At 40.8% G+C, this 20,269-nt stretch overlaps 1 protein-coding gene across 2 annotated transcripts in view; it reads left to right on the top strand.

Moving 5' to 3' along the window:
- The window catches only part of NYAP2 (neuronal tyrosine-phosphorylated phosphoinositide-3-kinase adaptor 2), a 321,145-nt gene that overhangs the window by 25,465 nt on the left and 275,411 nt on the right, over positions 1–20,269 (top strand). The window contains exon 2 of one of the 2 annotated variants that reach the window (XM_073674695.1): positions 6,399–6,639. In XM_073674695.1, coding sequence (XP_073530796.1) covers positions 6,434–6,639 — 206 coding nt within the window. In that variant the 5' untranslated portion in view covers positions 6,399–6,433. Of the gene's footprint in view, positions 1–6,398; positions 6,640–15,576; positions 15,971–20,269 lie in introns of those variants that run through there. The other variant, XM_073674696.1, reaches the window with a different exon arrangement.

Genomic DNA, 20,269 nt, shown 5'->3' on the forward strand with positions numbered 1-20,269 from the left:
GCATGTGCATGCATTTTTCCATAATCAATTCAGCTGTGTAGAACAGTCAGAAAAATCTCTGGAAAAAATCAGCAAGTCGGTGAAAAAATCACTCATCTGCACTCTCCCATTGAATAACATTGGCCTGAGTGCTGTCCCTCCACTTGGACAGAACATACGGTCATGAGAACAAGCCCTTGCGTTGAGAGCTTCTGACCATTAGCTCCGATTACCGGTCAGTCAGAAGCTATGATCACAAGATTGCCGACTGGGACCAGAGCGGCGCCGGGAAGAGCTGAAGACAGCGGCTGGTGAGTATAATACTAGGGGCAGGGAACATGGATTTCTGATACCACTCCACCAGTGAAATAAAAAAAAATAAAAAACGCTGGAGTGGTGCCTTAAGCAGAAATCTGACACAAGTATCTTTGACTTCATAAATTTAAAGGGAACTGTTCATGTAAAATAACGCTATTAACCTGCAGATATTGGGTCAATCTGCAGGTTAATAGCATTCTGACAAAATGCGGTACTGGCACTGAGAGCCCCACTGCCGGGGGAAAATGAATGTTATTTACTCAGCATTAGATCCTGCTGTCAGTCAGTGCCAGGGACACGGTTAAAGCCACGTATACAGAGCGGTGACTCAACCCATGCCAGCGCCGCCCCTGTGACTGGAAGATAAACGCTGCCGGGGGAAATAAAATTAATTTCCTCCAAGCAGTGGGGCTCTCAGTGCCTGAGCCACACGGTGTAAAAACTTATTAACTTGTAGATTAACCCCATATCTGCAGGATAATAGCATTATTTATATGACAGGTTCTCTTAAAGTGTACTGCTGCCCTGCTCAGTCCTGCATTTTGTCTGTGTATTTATGTCTGTGATTTTTGTTACCGTAAAACAATAAAGGCTATATTTTCTGTGACCTTAAATCCAGCCTGCACGCAGTTCTGTAGGCTAAAATTTTAATGGCTAAAAATATGTAAATTCTTAAAAAATATGGCTACTGTAGTAATACTGCAAATGGAAGCATTAACTTATATGGTCATAACAAAGACAGCTCCCATGTGAAAGATACAACCTGACAGTGTGCTTATTTGCACATCTATGCTTGAAATCACAAGAACTGCAGTTCACACACTGAACAGTTCTAGTAACCAGAACATGCTTTGCATAAATCAGAGCCCTGTGAATGAATGAACTCTTGTTTTTCCTGTATCCCAAAAGAACTATTATGAGCATAGCAGCAGCAATCATTGGTCCCTGTGGCCCGGTACAATGAGAATTGTTGCAATATACTGAAAATCCTTGATGTGATGTGCGCATTAATAGACGTTTTGTGAAGGTGAAGTAAAAGGCATGTGTGAACCACATGTTAGCGCCACCAGTAGCATCCATTACATTTCTATGTAGATGCAGAATATAATAATTATTATAATAATAATATTTTTTATTTCTATAGCACCAAACATATTCTGCAGCACTTTACATTTTAGAATATGTGGTTCATAAATTTTAGTATAAAAGGTAATAAATACCAGTTAGTAAATACAAATATACAAAATGAGCAATAAATAAGAAATCATATACAAGGTATGCAGTCCGGCTGCAACATATAGAAGGTTTAGTGAAAAAAAAAATGTCAGAATAAATATGTGTTCATGGTAGATTCAGCCATTTTAATAATGTCTCTGGAGGTACGCAACCGTTAGAAAATGTTATACATACACAAATGCCAACGATCTCCGATAGAATAACAGGGAGATTTATTTCATTTGGTGGAGCCTTTATCTGCACATCATAACGCACCAAGCAGTTCTGAAAAAGTCTCCTTCTTAATTATCCTCCCTTACTCTTCTCTATAGTTAATTCAGTACATTAATGATTGCCAGTGGTTACAGCTCGGTGCATGAATCTTGCATAAGATTGCTTCAGACGCCAGTGCAGTAGAGATTAGAAATATTATCCTGGGTGACCAACATTTTCTGCTAGTTGGTCTTGACAAAATGCTAACATGGACAAAGTAGCCATTTATACTGTATGTGGAAATGAATTAAAATAAATATTTTTATTCTTGAATTAGAAAGGCGTTGTGGAGCCTTTTTGCATAATAATAGGCCTTAATGAGTTCTATAGAGAATCCAGTAAATTATATTCTGCTTTATGTCAGACTCTCATATGTCATGTTTCCCATTCTATTTCTCCTGTGAAAATGAATGACTTGCAAAAGTACTTATCCTGTGATGTAAAAGACAGCATAGCTTGCTGAACCCAATCATGTTACTTAAAGGGGTTATCCACCTTTAGGCTACAAGTATGCAGTCACTTTATGTGACTACAGACTTGTGAATCCCGCCTTGTGCGCTGTGAGGTTTCTCCGGTGTCGGCACCTGAAGTGGACAGTCATGTGACTGCAAGTATGCGTTCTGCATACTTCCAGCCACATTCCGACTATACATGTCTGGGCTCGCTCAATGCGCTTTTGTAGGGGCAGATACCCTGACTCCAATATCACTTAGTTTAGTGGGTGCAGCAGTTCTGATGTAGCTAGCATGAAGCAGAGCTCAGCAAGCTGACCCCGCCCACACCACAGTTTTCTGTGTACACTGTCTATTGACAGTGAGCTGCTAATCAGTGCAGGATTGGACCTGGATGCATGTGCGCTGTAGTCCTTTATCCTGCTGATAAAACACTCATAGTATTGAAACAATAGCACATACTCTAACAAGTGATACATCACTGAAATCAGTGTCTTAGCCCCTGCCTCAGATTATATAGCAAAAATCTGCTGACAGATTCCGTTTAAACAAAATCTTTTGAAAGAACAAGGTATTGACCATATTTCTTTATGGATAAAATAACATAAAAAACGATTAGACAATAGAAAAAAACTGAAAAAAATACACATTTTTAAATGAATCCAGAATGATTTAAGAGCCTATTATCCAGTTAATAATGTATTCTTTTTTGATTACTCACTCAACCACTAGATAAAACGTAATGGTACTTGCTAATCTAATTGAGCATGACCAGGCTTGAGTGCAGCCAACAAATCTAAATGTCAATATATAGTATTTTATGCGTTCTATATATAGGAGACCATGAGGGTGCAGTAGTCGGCACAAAGCAGCCATTCTGTGTGACAAATATGTCATAATAGGAGACATCTGGCACGTACTTTTTCATATCACTCTGCTTGTAAGAAGGTTTTGTTCCTAATTTGAATCAAATGCTCTTAAACATCTCTTGTACCATATGGTGCACCCAAGTGTTTTTCAGGAACTGTGTATTTTGCTAAATTAAGTAAGTATGGAGGCGATGTAGTGCTGAGTGTATAAACACAGTAGAAATGACTACACGCTAACATAAGATGCGCCAGTTGGAGTGTTGGCAGACTTAGGTACTTGGCTGTTAGAAAATATTACAGTACAGTATGTCTTGTGTAGTGAAGCATAGTGGTAAAGGGGCAAGTGCTATACACTATGTGGTATGTTCATCCCTCCACACATCCTGTTTCAAGATGTTTTGTACTTTGTAAACTTTTTTTTCAAAATTCTTTTTAATCAATTTAAAGAAGAAAATAGAACAGTGATGGTACATGTAGAGAGAGACAGTAAACTTTTCTAAGTGTCAATTTTAACAGTCTCCAATGTCTCAAATTGTTTTGGCGCAAAAAAACCCCCACTTTGAAACGTTGCAAAATGTTGCGACTTTTAGCGTTATTACGCCAGTTTGGGACAGCTCTACCAAAATGAGCTTAGCTGGAGGTGGGGTGGGATGTGGCGCGGCTATGCTCGTCTGTCAACTAAAACAAAAATCCGGTGCTCCTGATGCCAGAAATGTTACTCAGGTCCCTAACCGGAGTAACATTCCTTGCAAGGTACACTAAGCCCCATGCAACTGATAAGATGTGTCAAATTCATCAAGTGGCATGTGTATCTTAAAGAAGCACTCCCATCTAAGTTTTTATCCTCTTAATATATTGTAACCATCATATTATATAGCACTATGTACTTACAATTGCTCATTTTGCCTTTCTACCCAGCTAATTCTTCTCTTTTCCATTAGGTCCATGATATCACGTGATTAAAAACTGACTAGCTGAATCCTTCTAAGCGCTATGTAGAAATAGTAAGTCTCCTTTCCCTTCATGAGTCACTGCAAAGTCCCTGGGAGGGGAGAAGAGGGAGCAGCTTGGTCAGGTGTTGAAGAGGGGGATGACTCTTGCAGGGAAAAGAGACTTCCTGTTTCTACATAGAGCAGAGAAAAGAGAAGAATTATCTGGGTAGAAAGGCAAAATGAGCAATTGTAAGCTCACACTGACATATAATATGATGACTGCAATATAATAAAAACTCTGATGGGAGGAGTGCTTCTTTAATGAATTTGATGCATCATATTTTTGCATGCCCCTTTTTAAGATGAGCATACGAAACACCAATCTTAATGCCGAGGCTTTAGACTATATTCCATTTTTCAATCATTCCGGACAAATGTTGGTTAATAAGCTCCGAACTAAGTCATATATGACTGAGATGGTAAATGGAAAAGGTAGGGCATGTTATAGCTACAATGGTGCTAGGCAGCACGGTGGCGCAGTGGTTAGCACTGCAGCGCTGGGGTCCTGGGTTCAATTCCCACCAAGGACAACATCAGCAAGGAGTTTGTATGTTCTCACAGTGTTTGCGTGGGTTTCCTCCGGGCTCTCCGGTTTCCTCCCACACTCCAAAGACATACTGATAGGGAATGTAGATTGTGAGCCCCAGTGAGGACAGCGACGATAATATATGTAACTCGGAACAAAAGTCTGCAGTTACTCTGTGAATTTAGACTGCCGAATTGTGACAGTGTGCTGTGTACATGTATGTGATTTTCATGCTTGCAGTCATGTGCTGACTAGACTCATCCGACTTCTCTCACTTCACTTATATTGAGAGAAGCCGACCGAATCAGGTTGGCATGTGATCTCAAATCGCATATGTAACAGCCCGCTTGTACCGGGAATACCAAGGAATCGTGAGAGCACCGCATATTGTCATGATTTGCCATTCTGCAGACACTTTATGTTTGGCTCTAAGCCCATACAACCTTTTTAAATATGTTTCTTTGGCTATTGGAGTCTGACTATCTTTTATCATTTTATGCTTTACAGAAGGCAGTAATGAATAGTCAGCATATATGCCATAAAATACTATCCTATAGTGATCTGAGAATCGGAGCCTTGATCTAATGACCTGTCGACCAATGCTGTGAGCTGGATTATGTAAAAATGTTATGTTTATGGAGGAACACTTTCAGTTCCATTAGAAAAATATCAACTGTTTAGCCTGAAAGATACTCTGCCACCAGTTTTTTTCTTCCTCCTTTGGAAGAAGCATAATGTAGGGGCATGGACACTAATTCCAGTGTTGTGTCACTTACTGGGCTGTCTTGAGTGTTCATCAGCAGATCATCAGTGAGAGGACTATCAGGAAGCCCTCAATATTCATGAACTTTGGCTATCCCTACCTCTTACCATTGATTGGTAACTTTTGCCTATGCACAGTGTAGATAGAATGCTCTCAATCAATGTGTGGGTAGGTTTACACAGAGCTCTGAGAAGACTAGCAGAGCTGCAGCACATGTAACAGTGATTTCATCAAAACTACAAGAAGAAGACTATTAACTGACACAAGACTGGAATCAGTCTCAGCCTCTACATTATGCTGCTATCATATGAGGCAACAAAAACTTGCCCACCTCTAGAATCATGTAATATTCATCATTGGTTGAGCTGAATGTCCATATGAATGTGAAGTGGTAGAGGTTTATCCTTTCAAGACAATCCACGTGTATGCCTTATTAAAGGCATATGGACAACGTAGTGGGGAGTCCTCTGCTTGAAGTGGACCCCATCTGTCTATGCTTTCCTGGGGGAACGAGGGGTAACTGCTTATTGTGAAGAAGAAAAGCCAAAGCTGTGGTTATTACAGAGAAGCCAGATTGATGGTTACTAGCTTACTAGTAGGCCGGCATCTGTTAAAGGGGTTGTCGTTCTGAGCCAGTCACTTTACTTGTTACTTTTGAGATAGTGAAGGAAACTAATTATCCTAACCCCACATAACACAGGTGGATAGACAATTGTAACTTCATAGTTCAGGTAATACTTTCAAGGTGTTGTAATAATATAATCAACGTCATGATCAGAAAGTGAATGTTAGTACTGGTAAAATCAGCTTAATAATTGTGCAAGGCTTATTATTTCTATATATTGATTATGATAGAAAGTGTTGTTTTAAAAGCGTTATTTAGACTAAGTATATGATGAATAAGGACACAAAAGATGTCTAATAATGTGAAGCTGAAATAAATACCAGGGCTGTAAGGGGCAGTGTAGGAGCCTTTGATGATCTACATGACCTTGTCTCCTTGATTTGCAGGACAACTTATCTGCTTCTAAATTATCTTCTGCAAGATGATGAGTACAAATCAGGAGGACGATACTCTGGGCACATTTCTCCAATATATTGAAGATATGGGGCTTAAAGCCTACGACGGCTTGGTTATACAGAATGCATCAGACATTGCTCGAGAAAATGATCGCCTGAGGAATGAAACAAATTTGGCTTATTTAAAAGAAAAAAATGAAAAACGACGAAAGCAAGAGGAAGTTATTAAACGGTAAATATGATTATTAACCTTAATTATCATATTTCGAGGGCATTGAAACTTTATGACATGAAGGTGCTTCATACATGTTACTGGGAATATTCCTCCCTATGAATAATTATGCTGCCCTCACTATAGCAGACATTGGAAGGCGGCCAGGCAGCTATTATCACTCAGTGCTTCCAGGGCTTTTAAGTGCTCCAGCACATTTAACTCTTACTGTGCTTTACATATATGTATGGCATTCATAAAGCATAGAAAGGATATGTCATGGATATGCTCGTCTGTGCATGTTTCTGGTAGTAAGGACAGGTCATACGAATGCTATAATGGCTCTTTCCATTCAAGTAAACTGCCACGTGACCATTACTGGACACTTTTGCCGTTTGGATCTATCTTGCAGAAGTTGAGGTGAATCATTTGAACTGATGCTGCAATATGATGAGCACATTATCAGGATTTCATATTACGCTCCAGGCTTATAAACAACACATAACCTCTCTTGACATACCGGTTTTAGTAACTAACTGTATTCCCCAAAGTACAGTGCCTTTTGAAAGTATTTCGCCCCATTGAACTTTTCTACCTTTTGCCACATTTCTGGCTTCAAACATAAATATATAAAATTCAAATTTTTTGGGGAAGAATCATCAACAAGTGGGACACAATCGTGAAGTGGAACGAAATTTATTGGATATTTTAAACTTTTCTAAAAAATTAAAAACTGAAAAGTGGGGCGTGCAATATTATTCAGCCCCCTTGAGTTAATACTTTGTAGCGCCACTTTTTGCTGCGATTACAGCTGCAAGTCGCTTGGGGTATGTCTCTATCAGTTTTGCACATCGAGAGGCTGAAATTCTTGCCCATTCTTCCTTGCAAAACAGCTCGAGCTCATTGAGGTTAGATGGAGTGCGTTTGTGAACAGCAGTTTTCAGCTCTTTCCACAGATTATCGATTGGATTCAGGTCTGGACTTTGACTTGGCCATTCTAACACCTGGATATGTTTATTTTTGAACCATTCCATTGTAGATTTTGCTTTATGTTTGGGATCATTGTCTTGTTGGAAGATAAATCTCCGTTCCAGTCTCAGGTCTTTTGCAGACTGCAACAGGTTTTCTTCCAGAATGGTCCTGTATTTGGCTCTGTCCTTCTTCCCATCAATTTTAACCATCTTCCCTGTCCCTGCTGAAGAAAAGCAGGCTCAAACCATGATGCTGCCACCACCATGTTTGACAGTGGGGATAGTGTTTTGAGGGTGATGAGCTGTGTTGCTTTTACGCCAAACATATCATTTTGCATTGTGGCCAAAAAGTTCAATTTTGGTTTCATCTGACCAGAGCACCTTATTCCACATGTTTGGTGTGTCTCCCAGGTGGCTTGTGGCAAACTTCAAACGAGACTTTTTATGGACATCTTTGAGAAATGGCTTTCTTCTTGCCACTCTTCCATAAAGGCCAGATTTGTGCAGTGTACGACTGATTGTTGTCCTATGGACAGACTCTCCCACCTCAGCTGTAGATCTCTGCAGTTCATCCAGAGTGATCATGGGCCTTTTGGCTGCATCTCTGATCAGTCTTCTCCTTGTTCAAGATGAAAGTTTAGAGGGATGGCTGGGTCTTGGTAGATTTGCAGTGGTCTGATACTCCTTCCATTTCAATATGATCGCTTTCAAAGTGCTGCTTGAGATGTTTAAAACTTGGGAAATCTTTTTGTATCCAAATCCGGCTTTAAACTTCGCCACAACAGTATCTCAGACCTGCCTGGTGTGTTCCTTGGTCTTCATGATGCTCTCTGCACTTGAAACAGAACCCTGAGACTATCACAGAGCAGGTGCATTTATACGGAGACTTGAGTACACACAGGTGGATTCTATTTATCATTACCAGTCATTTAGGACAACATTGGATCATTCAGAGATCCTCACAGAACTTCTGGAGTGAGTTTGCTGCACTGAAAGTAAAGGGGCCGAATAATATTGCACGCCCCACTTTTCAGTTTTTAATTTTTTAAAAAAGTTTAAAATATCCAATAAATTTCATTCCACTTCACGATTGTGTCCCACTTGTTGTTGATTCTTCCCAAAAAAATAGAATTTTATATCTTTATGTTTGAAGCCAGAAATGTGGCAAAAGGTAGAAAAGTTCAAGGGGGCCAAATACTTTCACAAGGCACTGTATATCAATTCTGGAGCATCTTTTATTATAACTCAGTTTTGTACCATTGCTCTGTTATTCCTCAGGAAAATATATGAATACATTGACAACTGGGTGTTACCAGTTGGGATAGTGTCCCTTTCTATGATGATAGAATCCATTCAGTCCCGATAGGGTCACTCCATGTTTGGACACACCATTAGGACAAGTTGTCCATTCATTCATTCATTCAAAGAATAAAAGAGAAACAGTGCAGAGGTCTATGAAAAGTTCCTCCAGAATTCTTCCTTCAGGGAGAATACAAGCATTTACCAAAACATATATCAGGAGTGGGGACAAGTCCTCTCTAAATTTGGGAATATATTGTATACATTGAGTGGAACACATACTGATCATGAGTGTGAGCTAGAAATTGATTGATATCATTGTTATATATTAGATGACAGTCAGTAATCGCTGTATCACTGTACTGTATAGTATATACTATAAACATATAGTTTATGTTTATATACATAAACTACATGTAAATTAAATTATATTATTATTATCTATTATTATTATAGCGCCATTTACTCCATGGTGCTGTACATGTGAAAAAGGGGTATACATAGCAAATACAATTACAATTACAATAATCTTAACAAAAACGATACAAACCATATTTTTGAGTTGGAGTCGGCAGAAAGATGAAAGGGTTTGGATATGTGGTTTGAAGGAAAGATCAGAGTCCAGGGTTACTCCAAGGCAGCGAGCTTGAGGGACTGGGGAGAGTGGACAGCCATTGACTTTGAGAGATAGGTCAGATGGGGGGTTGAGTGAGGTGGGGGAAAGATGATGAATTCAGTTTTTTCCATGTTAAGTTTTAGAAATCTAGCAGAGAAGAAGGATGAAATAGTGGACAGACACGGTGGGATTCTGGTTAGTAGGGAGGAGAACTCGGGTCCAGAGAGGTAGATCTATGTGTCATCAGCATAGAGGTGATACTGAAAGCCGTCAGACTATGAGCTGTCCCAGGCCAAAGATGTAGATGGAGAAGAGCAGGGGCCCTAGAACTGAGCCTTGGGGGACACTGATAGATAGTGAGCAAGATGAGGAGGTGGTGTGTGAATGGGAGACACTGAATGTCTGGTCTGTTAGGTATGAAGAGATCCAAGATAGGGCCAAGTCTGTGATGCCAAGAGATGAGAGAGTCTGTAGTAAGAGGGAATGGTCGACTGTGTTGAAGGCAGATGACAGGTCTATGAGAAGGAGGATGGAGTGGTGTTGCTTGGATTTGGCAGTTAGTAGGTCGTTGGTGACTTTAGTCAGGGCAGTTTCAGTGGAATAGTGCAGCCGGAAGCCAGATTGTAAGCAGTTGAAGAGGGAACATGAGAAGAGGTGGGAGGACAGTTCAAGGTGGATTTGTTGTTCCAGTAGTTTTGAGGCATAGGGGAGGAGTGATATGGGGTGATAGCGAGTCGGAGAGGATGGGTCAAGGGAGGGCTTTTAGAAGATGAGTGTGATTGAGGCATGTTTGAAACATGAGGGGAAGACACTGGTTGTTAGTGACAAGGTTGAAGAGGTGGGTTAGGGTTGGAATGAAGACTGTGGTAAGGTTAGGGATGAGGTGGGATGGGATTGGGTCAAGTTCGCAGGTGGTGAGGTGTGATTTGGAGAGTAAAGAGGAGACTTGATCTTCTGTAATGGTGGAGAAGTTGGGTTTGGAGGAGGAAGGTTGAGTAGATATGAGGAGGCTGTGGGGACTTTAGGCAAAAGCTTTGTCTGATGTTGTCAATCTTCTGCTTGAAGAATGAGGCAAACTCTTCAGATGAGATGAGAGGAGAGGGTGGAGGCGCTGGGGGACGGAAGAGAGAATTGAAAGTGTTGAGTAGCTTTTTAGGGTTGTGAGACAAGGAGGATATGAGAGATGAGAAGTAGGTTTGTTTTGCTGCTGTGAGTGTGGACTTGAAAAGAGTGAGGGATTGTTTGAATGCGATGAAGTGCTCGTTGGAGTGGGACCTTTTCCATCTCCGCTCAGCAATCCTGGAGGCCTATCACAGTTCTTTAGTCAGATTGGTGTATAGATATATATCTATATCTACTGTATATATATATTCTTTGTGTTAATGGGGTTGTCCATCTTTTGGGACATTTTTGTTAAATTAATGAAATGCATGTTTTTCAGGCTAAAAATCATTCTTGCAGTTCAAATGCATTAGAAATGTTGCTGTGTTTGCCTTTTATTTGCACCGTCTATTGTTGGTTTGTAACCCCTTTATCACTTCTTATCTGAGCTACTCTTAGCCGATGTGTGAGCAGTATGTTTTCGTTATAGATATTATATATATATATATATATATATATATATACAGTACAGACCAAAAGTTTGGACACACCTTCTCATTTAAAGATTTTTCTGTATTTTCTTGACTATGAAAATTGTACATTCACTCTGAAGGCATCAAAACTATGAATTAACACATGTTGAATTAGATACTTAACAAAAAAGTGTGAAACAACTGAAAATATGTCTTATATTCTAGGTTCTTCAACGTAGCCACCTTTTGCTTTGATGACTGCTTTGCGCACTCTTGGCATTTTCAGTTGTTCCACACTTTTTTGTTAAGTATATAATTCCACATGTGTTAATTCATAGTTTTGATGCCTTCAGTGTGAATGTACAATTTTCATAGTCATGAAAATACAGAAAAATCTTTAAATGAGAAGGTGTGTCCAAACTTTTGTTCTGTACTGTATATATATATATATATATCACTGTATGGATTGCGATATGTGTATAGACAAGGCTTAAGATGCATCTGGATGTAAAATCAAATTTACCAAAACTGAAACAACCGCAAAAACATCTGCCACATTTTTAGTCCCATATGAAATGCACGAAGTTCACATTGGTGAACCTAAGTGATCGGATATTTATGACGGGCAGCTTGATTGGTTCATTTATGAGTGAGTTTTCTTGGTAAATCTGCACAATTTTTCGAGTTTCTGAATCTATTGGCGTTTGGGTTCCTAGTATAGACAATTGTACACAAAGTGAATGTCTTCAGCATCTTCTGCTATACTCGGCTATTATACTATTTCTATGAATGAACTTTTTATTACTTTCATACATAGATTGAATTATCTTAGCAAAGTTTAGCATTTTGAGTCTATTACAAAGCGGCAAGGTCCATATAACAATAATCGCTACATAAACTTTTTACTTGAATCCTGATTCATGCAACCAACAGACAGAAATTGATGTTCCTCAGTTCCAAAATGCAAAATATGGATCAGTACCCCACCACATTACATTTAAGGGGGATCTTTCTTCTTCAATGGAAGTCTTCAAACAGAGTCTGGACAGACATCTTTCTGAGATGGTTTAGTGAATCCTGCATTGATCATGGGGTTGGACACGATAACCCCGGAGGTGCCTTCCAACTCTACTATTCTATGATTCTTATATGGCCTCCTGCTCATCTGGCCCTAGGTGTGACCGCTATGTCTGGTGCACCCAAGGTGCTTCCCCAGGTAGGACCTCACCCCTAATAGCTAATCCCCTATTATTAAATATGTGGATATGTCACAGACAAATGATTGGTTTTCACGATAATGAGATTGTGCTTGTGAATGTGCCTGTTATGCTTGATGCCCCAGCTGTAAATATGCAGTGTGGCCATGGAGAATGCCTCTTCCAGGAGGGAGTAAATTACCTTGTAGAATGTTTCCTCCTGGGTATCCACCATAGCTTGGTAACCTAGGATCAGGATATACTCAACCAAGCAACCTAGCAGAAATCTCATCATTGGATGTATGGGAGAAAGCATTATGTTTCATCCATGAAGCTCTGACTCCAAAGTGCAAAATCCAGGAGCACTTGGACTTTGCAAAGTGAAGTGGCTAGTGCCAAACCTGGCTGTGCCAGTCTGTTATGAGCTGATGGAATTACACACACTTGTCCTCATTAAAAAATGAAACAAGCAAAGAGTAGACCTCCACATCCACATAACTGAGTTTGAGTGATCAATCAATAAAATAGTTACCCTTTATCTCCAATGCTCTTTAACTGTAGGCCACCCTTTGGAGCAATAATTTAGGTTATAAAAAATGTGGAACTACAAGTCCTATTCAAAAACCTAAAGGAAATGGAGGCGAGACAGAGGCTGCAGAATCCTACATCACAGCTCATAGTGAATTGTCAGTCTTTAATGTTTTTATGGCCTTTTTCAATGTCATGGTCCTCACTGGTAAATAAATCTCGGGAAGCCAAATGTCTGGTGCAATTAGAGACCAACTGTTGCATGATAAACCCTTCCCATAGGATGGCTGACTTTCCTTTCAGATTTGCTTTACGTTTGTTGAGTATAAAATTATATAGAGAACATTCCTAGTAGGTCCACTGTCGCTTTTATTACCTTTTCCTTTTAGAAAAACGCAAAAGAAATTAGATCAATTAACCTAATTATTTAAGTTTTTGCTTATTTTTCTCTCTCTCTTCGAGGCTCATGGGAAATTTGTTATTTTTTGGTTTAAAGACTTTGATCCTGTGACTTTATTATGGAATTTTTACTTCTTAGGCCCCAGCCTCACTATCAGTATTTGGTCAGTATTCGGTCAGTATTCGGTCAGTATTTTTTCTCACGAGTGGGAGCCAAAACCAGGTGAGGAACAATCAGAGAAAAGGTATAATAGAGACAAGTGCACCAATTCTGTATTTATCTCCCACTCCTGGTTTTGGCTCCCACTCCTGAGAAAAAATACTGACCAAATACTGGGGCCGTGGCCTTAAAGTCCATTAATCAGACAACTCCTTCTGAATCCGTATCTTTCTCCCCAGTAAAATAATAACAAGGTACGTTCCCACGATCAGCGTTTGTTCAGGCTTTCACGCAGCTGAATTTCCTCAGCTTATTTGCATTTTTATATGAGTGCAATCATTTTCAGGAAGAAACTGAGTATTATCTGACAGAATTGCAGGGGTGCCAATACTTTTGGCCAGCACTGTAGATAGATATGGGGTAGATAAATAAATATGGGGTAGATAGATAGAAAGATATCCATGAAATATATAATTAGTGCCGTGCGTGTGTATTTTATTGTACATGGATTAACCTAATAAATAAATGAATGAAAAAAAAAAATGACGTGGGGTCACGATTATTTTTGATAACCAGCCAAGGTAAAGCAGAGAGCTTTGGGGTTATATTATCAGGCAGGGACGATCCCTGGGTATTGGGCCTTTCCCAGCCTAAAAATACCAGCCTGCAGCCACCCCAGAATTGGCGCATCACATTAGATGCGCCAATTCTGGCATTTTGCCTGGCTCGTCCAGATTGCTGCAGTGTAGTGGCAATCTGGGTAATGGTAGTTGGGTTTTATGACAGCTGTGATCTGTCAAAAATCACATCTGCCATCAAGCCCTGGGGTTAGTAATGGAGAGGTGTCTATCAGATACCCCCATTAGTAACCCGTTAATACAAAATAAAAACACACACACAGAAAAAAGCACTTTATTTGAATAAAGACTCAACCACACTATCCCACACTATCCCTCGTTCATCAATTTATTGAAAACAAAAAATCCCATGGAGGTCTGAATGAAATAATCCAACAAATCCATATCAGTCCAGAAAAGGATACCTGAAAAACATAAAAGGACAGAAATAAAAACAACAGACACGCCTTCGTTCACCAATTTATTACGCAAAATGTTGACACAAGCTCCGATGTAGTCCACATTCCCCGATATCTCGGGTAGTGACGTCAACGTTCATCATCGCCGCCGGCTTCTCTGATGAGAGTTGTAGTCACTACCCCGTGTCTGTGAATAGCAAGAACTTTGATTTTGACTTACAAATACTGATGTAAAATACTGACCAAATACTGAAAATGTGAATGTGGTCTTGGGCCTCCTTCACACGTCCGTATAAAACACAAACGTAAAAAAATGGTACCGGAATCATCAGTGTTTTCCATCAATGTTTTCCATCAGTGTGACATCTGTGTGTCCCTTTTTTCCATCAGTGTGACATCTGTGTGTCCCTTTTTTCCATCAGTGTGACATCAGTGTGTCGTCAGTGTTTTTCTGGTATGGATAAAGAAATAAAGAAATTTCACAGCTTCTCCTATACTTTGGAATGTTAGGCCACGTTCACATGTTCAGTATTTGCTCAGTATTTTCCATCAGTATTTGTAAGCCAAAACCAGGAATGGCTGATAAATACAGAAGTGGTGACGTGTTTCTATTATACTTTTCCTCTAATCGTTCCACTCCTGGTTTTGGTTTACAAATACTGATGTAAAATACTGACCAAATACTGAATGTGTGAATGTGGCCCTAAATGTGGACAACACATAGATGACACACACTGATGCCATATGGTCCCTTTAAGTGTTTTTCATGAATCCATAGACTTGTATTGGCCTCTGTCATCCGTGCTTCCTGAATAAAAACAGACAAGTGCACAACAGCATAGGTTATAATGGGTATGTGTGGTACCTGTAAAAAAAACCTGATACAACACATAGGTGTGAATGAGGCCTTATAATAAGCAAATTCTGGCTTGAAGGGAACTTTTTCCACGTAGAATGTAAAAATCTTGCTCTTACAAAGACCTTCCATGTAATTCTTCCCTTTAAAGCTCATATACCACATACTGATCAGCGGCACTTCAAGAAACATACATCTGTTCTAGTTAGCAGCAAGCGAGCGATCTGATACACTATACTCTGGCGTTGAGTGATACAGGACGGGCTGAATGGCATCCTAGTAGTTAACACATTAGCAGCCAGTTCAGTGACCAGAGCGCACGCTGATGCATTTTCACGTCTCGTGGGATTACCATTGTTACCTAACTGCTATGCTAGAGCTCTGTCATCACGCCAAAGCGCCTTTTGTCCATTTTTCCTCTTTCATATTTCATATGTTCTTGCAGATTGCGCTCCCTCCCCCTTACTACAAATGAAATGCCAAATTGAAAGCCTTGTGCTCGCTCATTATTTGTAGTAAACAGCCAGATGCTCTGGGGGTGGCGCGTGGCTGACAGTGCTGCATGGCTGCCTACAAGGACAGCACAGGAGACGGGAGGTTCTCGATGAAGGTTTTCTCTAACATTCAGGCACAATACCTGGATGAAATGAATCCGATCCTCAGTGCAAGCTCTTGCTATTTCTGAAGAGCATGGGTCGCGCAGTTCATTGCTGTCAGGTATGTGCATATTTATTCATGTATATTTCTTTATTCTGCTGAGTAAAGTAAATTAAGGATAGAAATATGAATGATTCATCACAAGTCACCTTAATGGGATTCAATGGATTTATATAAAAAACGCCTTAAATAATGCATTACGTATATTCGTTGAATTTTCTTGTGCTGTAAATCTAATATTGAATTGTAGTTACTGAGACTACCAAGAGATATTCGTTTTTTTGGCTTACCAATCCATTTATGAGCGGTTCAGTCCTTAGTCTGTCTGTTGGGCGCTGTACACATTAGATTGTTGCTGGTTCTGCTGAAATATTTTTATTTTTAACAGGGCAATAATTGCTTTGTCATAAAGATCATTAGTGCCAGAGGAGACTGGAAATGAACTGTTCTTTTGCTCTTGTAATAAGTGGCATAATATATTAATGGAGCAACAACACACATGGATATCTGGGGCTGTTGGGGTGAGACAGGTGCTATATGCATAATTATCTATTAAAGGGAATCTGTCACCAGCTTATTGCTGCCCCGAGAGCAGCATAATTTCGGGGCAGAGATCCTGATTCCAGCGATGACTTACTTGGCTGTTTGCTGTTGTAGCACCCTGAGGATTCGGCTGCTACAGGGGTATTGCACCTCAACCCAGAGGTGTGATATTCCACTCCCGGGTAAGGATGGAGTGTGGAACTGAGCTCGGTAGGCTGCATGCACTACATACATCCCATTTCCGAGGAGCAGACCGACGGTACTCCCACTTAGAAATGTGCAGGTACGACCGGGTCTGTTCCTGGCTGGAGTGGGAGGGGGGTGGTACATCCCAAGTAGTGTAGGGGCAGATAGGGGGAGCAGCCTGGGTAAAGATAGGAGCTCATTGGGTGCTGGTCACCTGAGCTCACACATAGAGGGTGTATATAAGGTGGGCACCATCAGAGATCAGGGTCAGTCTTTGCAGGTCAGTCAGTCTGTCAGTCTTTGCAGGTCAGTCAGTCTGCCAGCCTTTTGCAGAGAGAAGTCAGAGGAGGAAGAGGAGCAGAGAAGCCCTAGAGAGAGAGAGAGAGGAGAAAGAAGGAAAGACCCAGAGAGGGGACAAAGAGAGGACTCTGAGAACCCAAATTCAAGCTACGGGTGAAGAGTCGGCATCAGGGTACCGGAACCCAAGCTGGTGTGGGCAAAAACACACCCCAGCCAGAGACCGGAGGCCGTGGGTAGCGTCTGCCATGGCCACCCACCACATCCACCACGAAGGCATACCACGTGGAGGGTCAGGGAACCCAAGGCCAAGGGTCTCCCAACAGAAGGCCCGAGGGAGCTGGACCTGGGTGGATCAATAGTGGGGACGGCCAGAGAAAGGACAGAAGGAGAGCTCAGGGTCATGCTCCGGACTCGCTTGGGGGTTGGCTGGATCCAGGACCTGGTGGACGCAGCACGGCTCGGGAGGTCACTTGAAGCTGGAGTGACCGGAACATCAGCAGTGAGTAAATACCCTAAACTGCACAACCCGACTCTGTCTTCCTTTAACATCTATGCTGCACCACCACAACCCCCATCCTCTGCACCTGACCCCCTGAGGCTATACCCCACCCGTTGGGGGTTATACCACCAAAAGCTGCACCTACACCATCAGCCTCAGCGGACCCTGCTGCAGCGGCGGCCATAGTGACCGCAATACAACGGGTGGCGTAGTCGACAATAAAGAACTTAATAACATCTGTAGGACTGCCACATACAACTGAGTTTGACACCCTGGGCACGGACCGGGTCACAGCCACTCGGAAGACTACAACTCCCATCTGATCCGGCTCCGGATATTCCCCCTAAAGAATATGGCCCAGGGGGCGCGGCAGCTGTCATTTTGATAAAATCAGTGTTTTATCTGCTGCAGATCTAGCAGTTCTGAGCTCTGTATAGCCCCGACTGCACCACTGATTGGCAGCTTTCTGCCTATGCACAGTGTACTCAAAAAACTGCCAATAAGTGGTGTGGTTATACAGAGCTCCCGAACAGACTTGACTACCCGGCAGCAGGTTTATTAGTCCTCTAGTGATAATCTCCTGACGATAAATTTTATCAAAAAAGATTTTATCAAAACTACAGCAAGTGATTCATAGCTGTAATCAGGGTCTCTGTTTTTATATTGTGCTGCTCTCAGATTAGGTGGCAAAAAACCTTGTAACAGATTCCCTGTAAAGATGCTCTTTCCTGGCATTATTTTCCTAATCCTTTCTAATTATGTATGTAGTGTAGTATAAATTGATTAAAATACTTATACTTACTGATTGCCATCTTCCATGGTTTCTATGACCGCTCTTGTCTTCTGGCCCACATGACCTCAAATCACACCATTCAGTTCACATTAGGATTTATGTGTGGACCAGAAGTCCTTTTGTCAATGGAAGTGTATAGTGCCCCGTCTTGAGTCTCACTGACTTATACACTTAGGGTCACACAAGTGTATAATCGGATGATGTTTTATCAGACAGTACTCGGGCCAATTTTATTCAATGGGGGAGGGCTGATGACTGATTTTTTTTTCAGTGACAAAATCTGTCTGTGAAAAAAATTGTAGTGTGCTGTGAGCAATTTCACTCTGAAATCGGAAGATACTCAAACATTCAAGTCTATGGGTGTGTTGAAAACATCGAACTGCACTCGGATGACATCTGACATCAAAGAATAGAGAAAATGGAGGAATTTTGTTCTCCATCTTCTCCTCGTAGAGTCCTACAGTTATCTCATCCAAGAGAATTGGATCACACTATGCTGAGACTCTGATCAGAGTTTGATCGGAGTGTCATTTGCATAATCGGCAATCTACGGTCATGTGACCCTGGACTTAGATCTACTAGATCTGCTACTGAGGCTGTATGCACATTGTATAAAACCCTTGATTGTGATTTTATCAAATCTATACAATTAAAACCACAGGAGAAAAATATTTTAAAAAGTTCACAAATTGGTGCCCAAATTACGTAATGAATACTATGTAGCAAGTTGGACCTTGTGCGCTGCTATCTGGTTCCGGGAACTCGGTTCCATGAGGGATTGGTTCTCTTCATGCCTTGTCCAGGCAGGTGGCTCTGAATGAATATAACATATACAGAGATCTCCGTGGACATATCCCTAGAATATACAGTATAGTGACAAAATATATGTGGCATCTAAGCAAAGATGGCTGACAACAGAGGATCCTGACATCAGGACGTTGCTAAACACTGTACATTCACAGTTTTAGCACTAGATATGGTCGCAAATACTGAATATGACCTGTATATAATGTATTTGAACAGATACAATTATATTGTTTAACCAAAACTATCAATAGTTAATATCATAACATAGAGAAACAAGGTACAGAAAACTGTCAACAATGTATCAGTCTCTAAGCGTCAGTCACTACAGATGTCGGAGCAAATGATACAATTGCCTGTTTTTGAATGACAGGGTTTGTAGAGGCCAATAGTGTATTGTGAAGAAGATTAAGAGATGACAATGGCTCCAGATCAGTGTAAAGGTCAGGGGACAGCAACCAATACAAGAAAGGTCAGAACAACAGCGTGAAGGGTCCATCGGTCACATGCATAAAGGAGCATAAAAGGAGTCTGTCTGTCTAAACTAAGCATATGGAGGGAATACAGCCACTATCACACTCACACCTTTAATTAAACTGAAGTTTATTCTAATATGCTAATTAGGAGGCTTTGTGTGTGCACCATTCTGCCAACTGGTTTTGCATGCCCCCTGTCTCCCTCACTGGTGATTGACAGTGCTGGCTGGAGCGAGCATGATGTGCAGAGAAAGCCGAGGCAAGCCAGTTCTGTCAATCAGCAGTGAGGGAGGGAGACATGCAAAACCAGCCCGCAGAAGGGTGCACTGAGCCTTTTGATCACACCAGGGGTGCGCCAAGCACCCTAATTAGCATGTTTGATTAAAGTTCAGTTTCTGCCAAACAGAGTCAATGATTAGATCACTAAAAATGTGACTGTTTTTTATAGGGGCTATAACACCTATAAGACTATGTGCTTAGTTTATATTGTCAGACTGCTTTTAATGACAAATAATAGAAATAACTTATTTTTAAAACATATTTTTTGTTGGGCCTCTAAAATTTTTAGTAAAGGACACCTGTTAGTTTTTCAATATTTTTTTTTATTAAACTTTTAAAAGGGTATGATAAGGGGGTAGGAAAGAAATAACAGGAAACAGAGGGGTGTGTGGAAAGGGGATAGGGAAAGGAAGGGATGGGAGGGGAAATTTAGAGAACTCAATTGCGTAATTACAAAAGGTAATATAGCATATAATCAT

The sequence above is a fragment of the Phyllobates terribilis genome, unplaced genomic scaffold (genome assembly GCF_046119375.1).
Source record: "Phyllobates terribilis strain yellow unplaced genomic scaffold, ASM4611937v1 Scaffold_3__8_contigs__length_932513732, whole genome shotgun sequence".
Classification (NCBI taxonomy): domain Eukaryota; kingdom Metazoa; phylum Chordata; class Amphibia; order Anura; family Dendrobatidae; genus Phyllobates; species Phyllobates terribilis.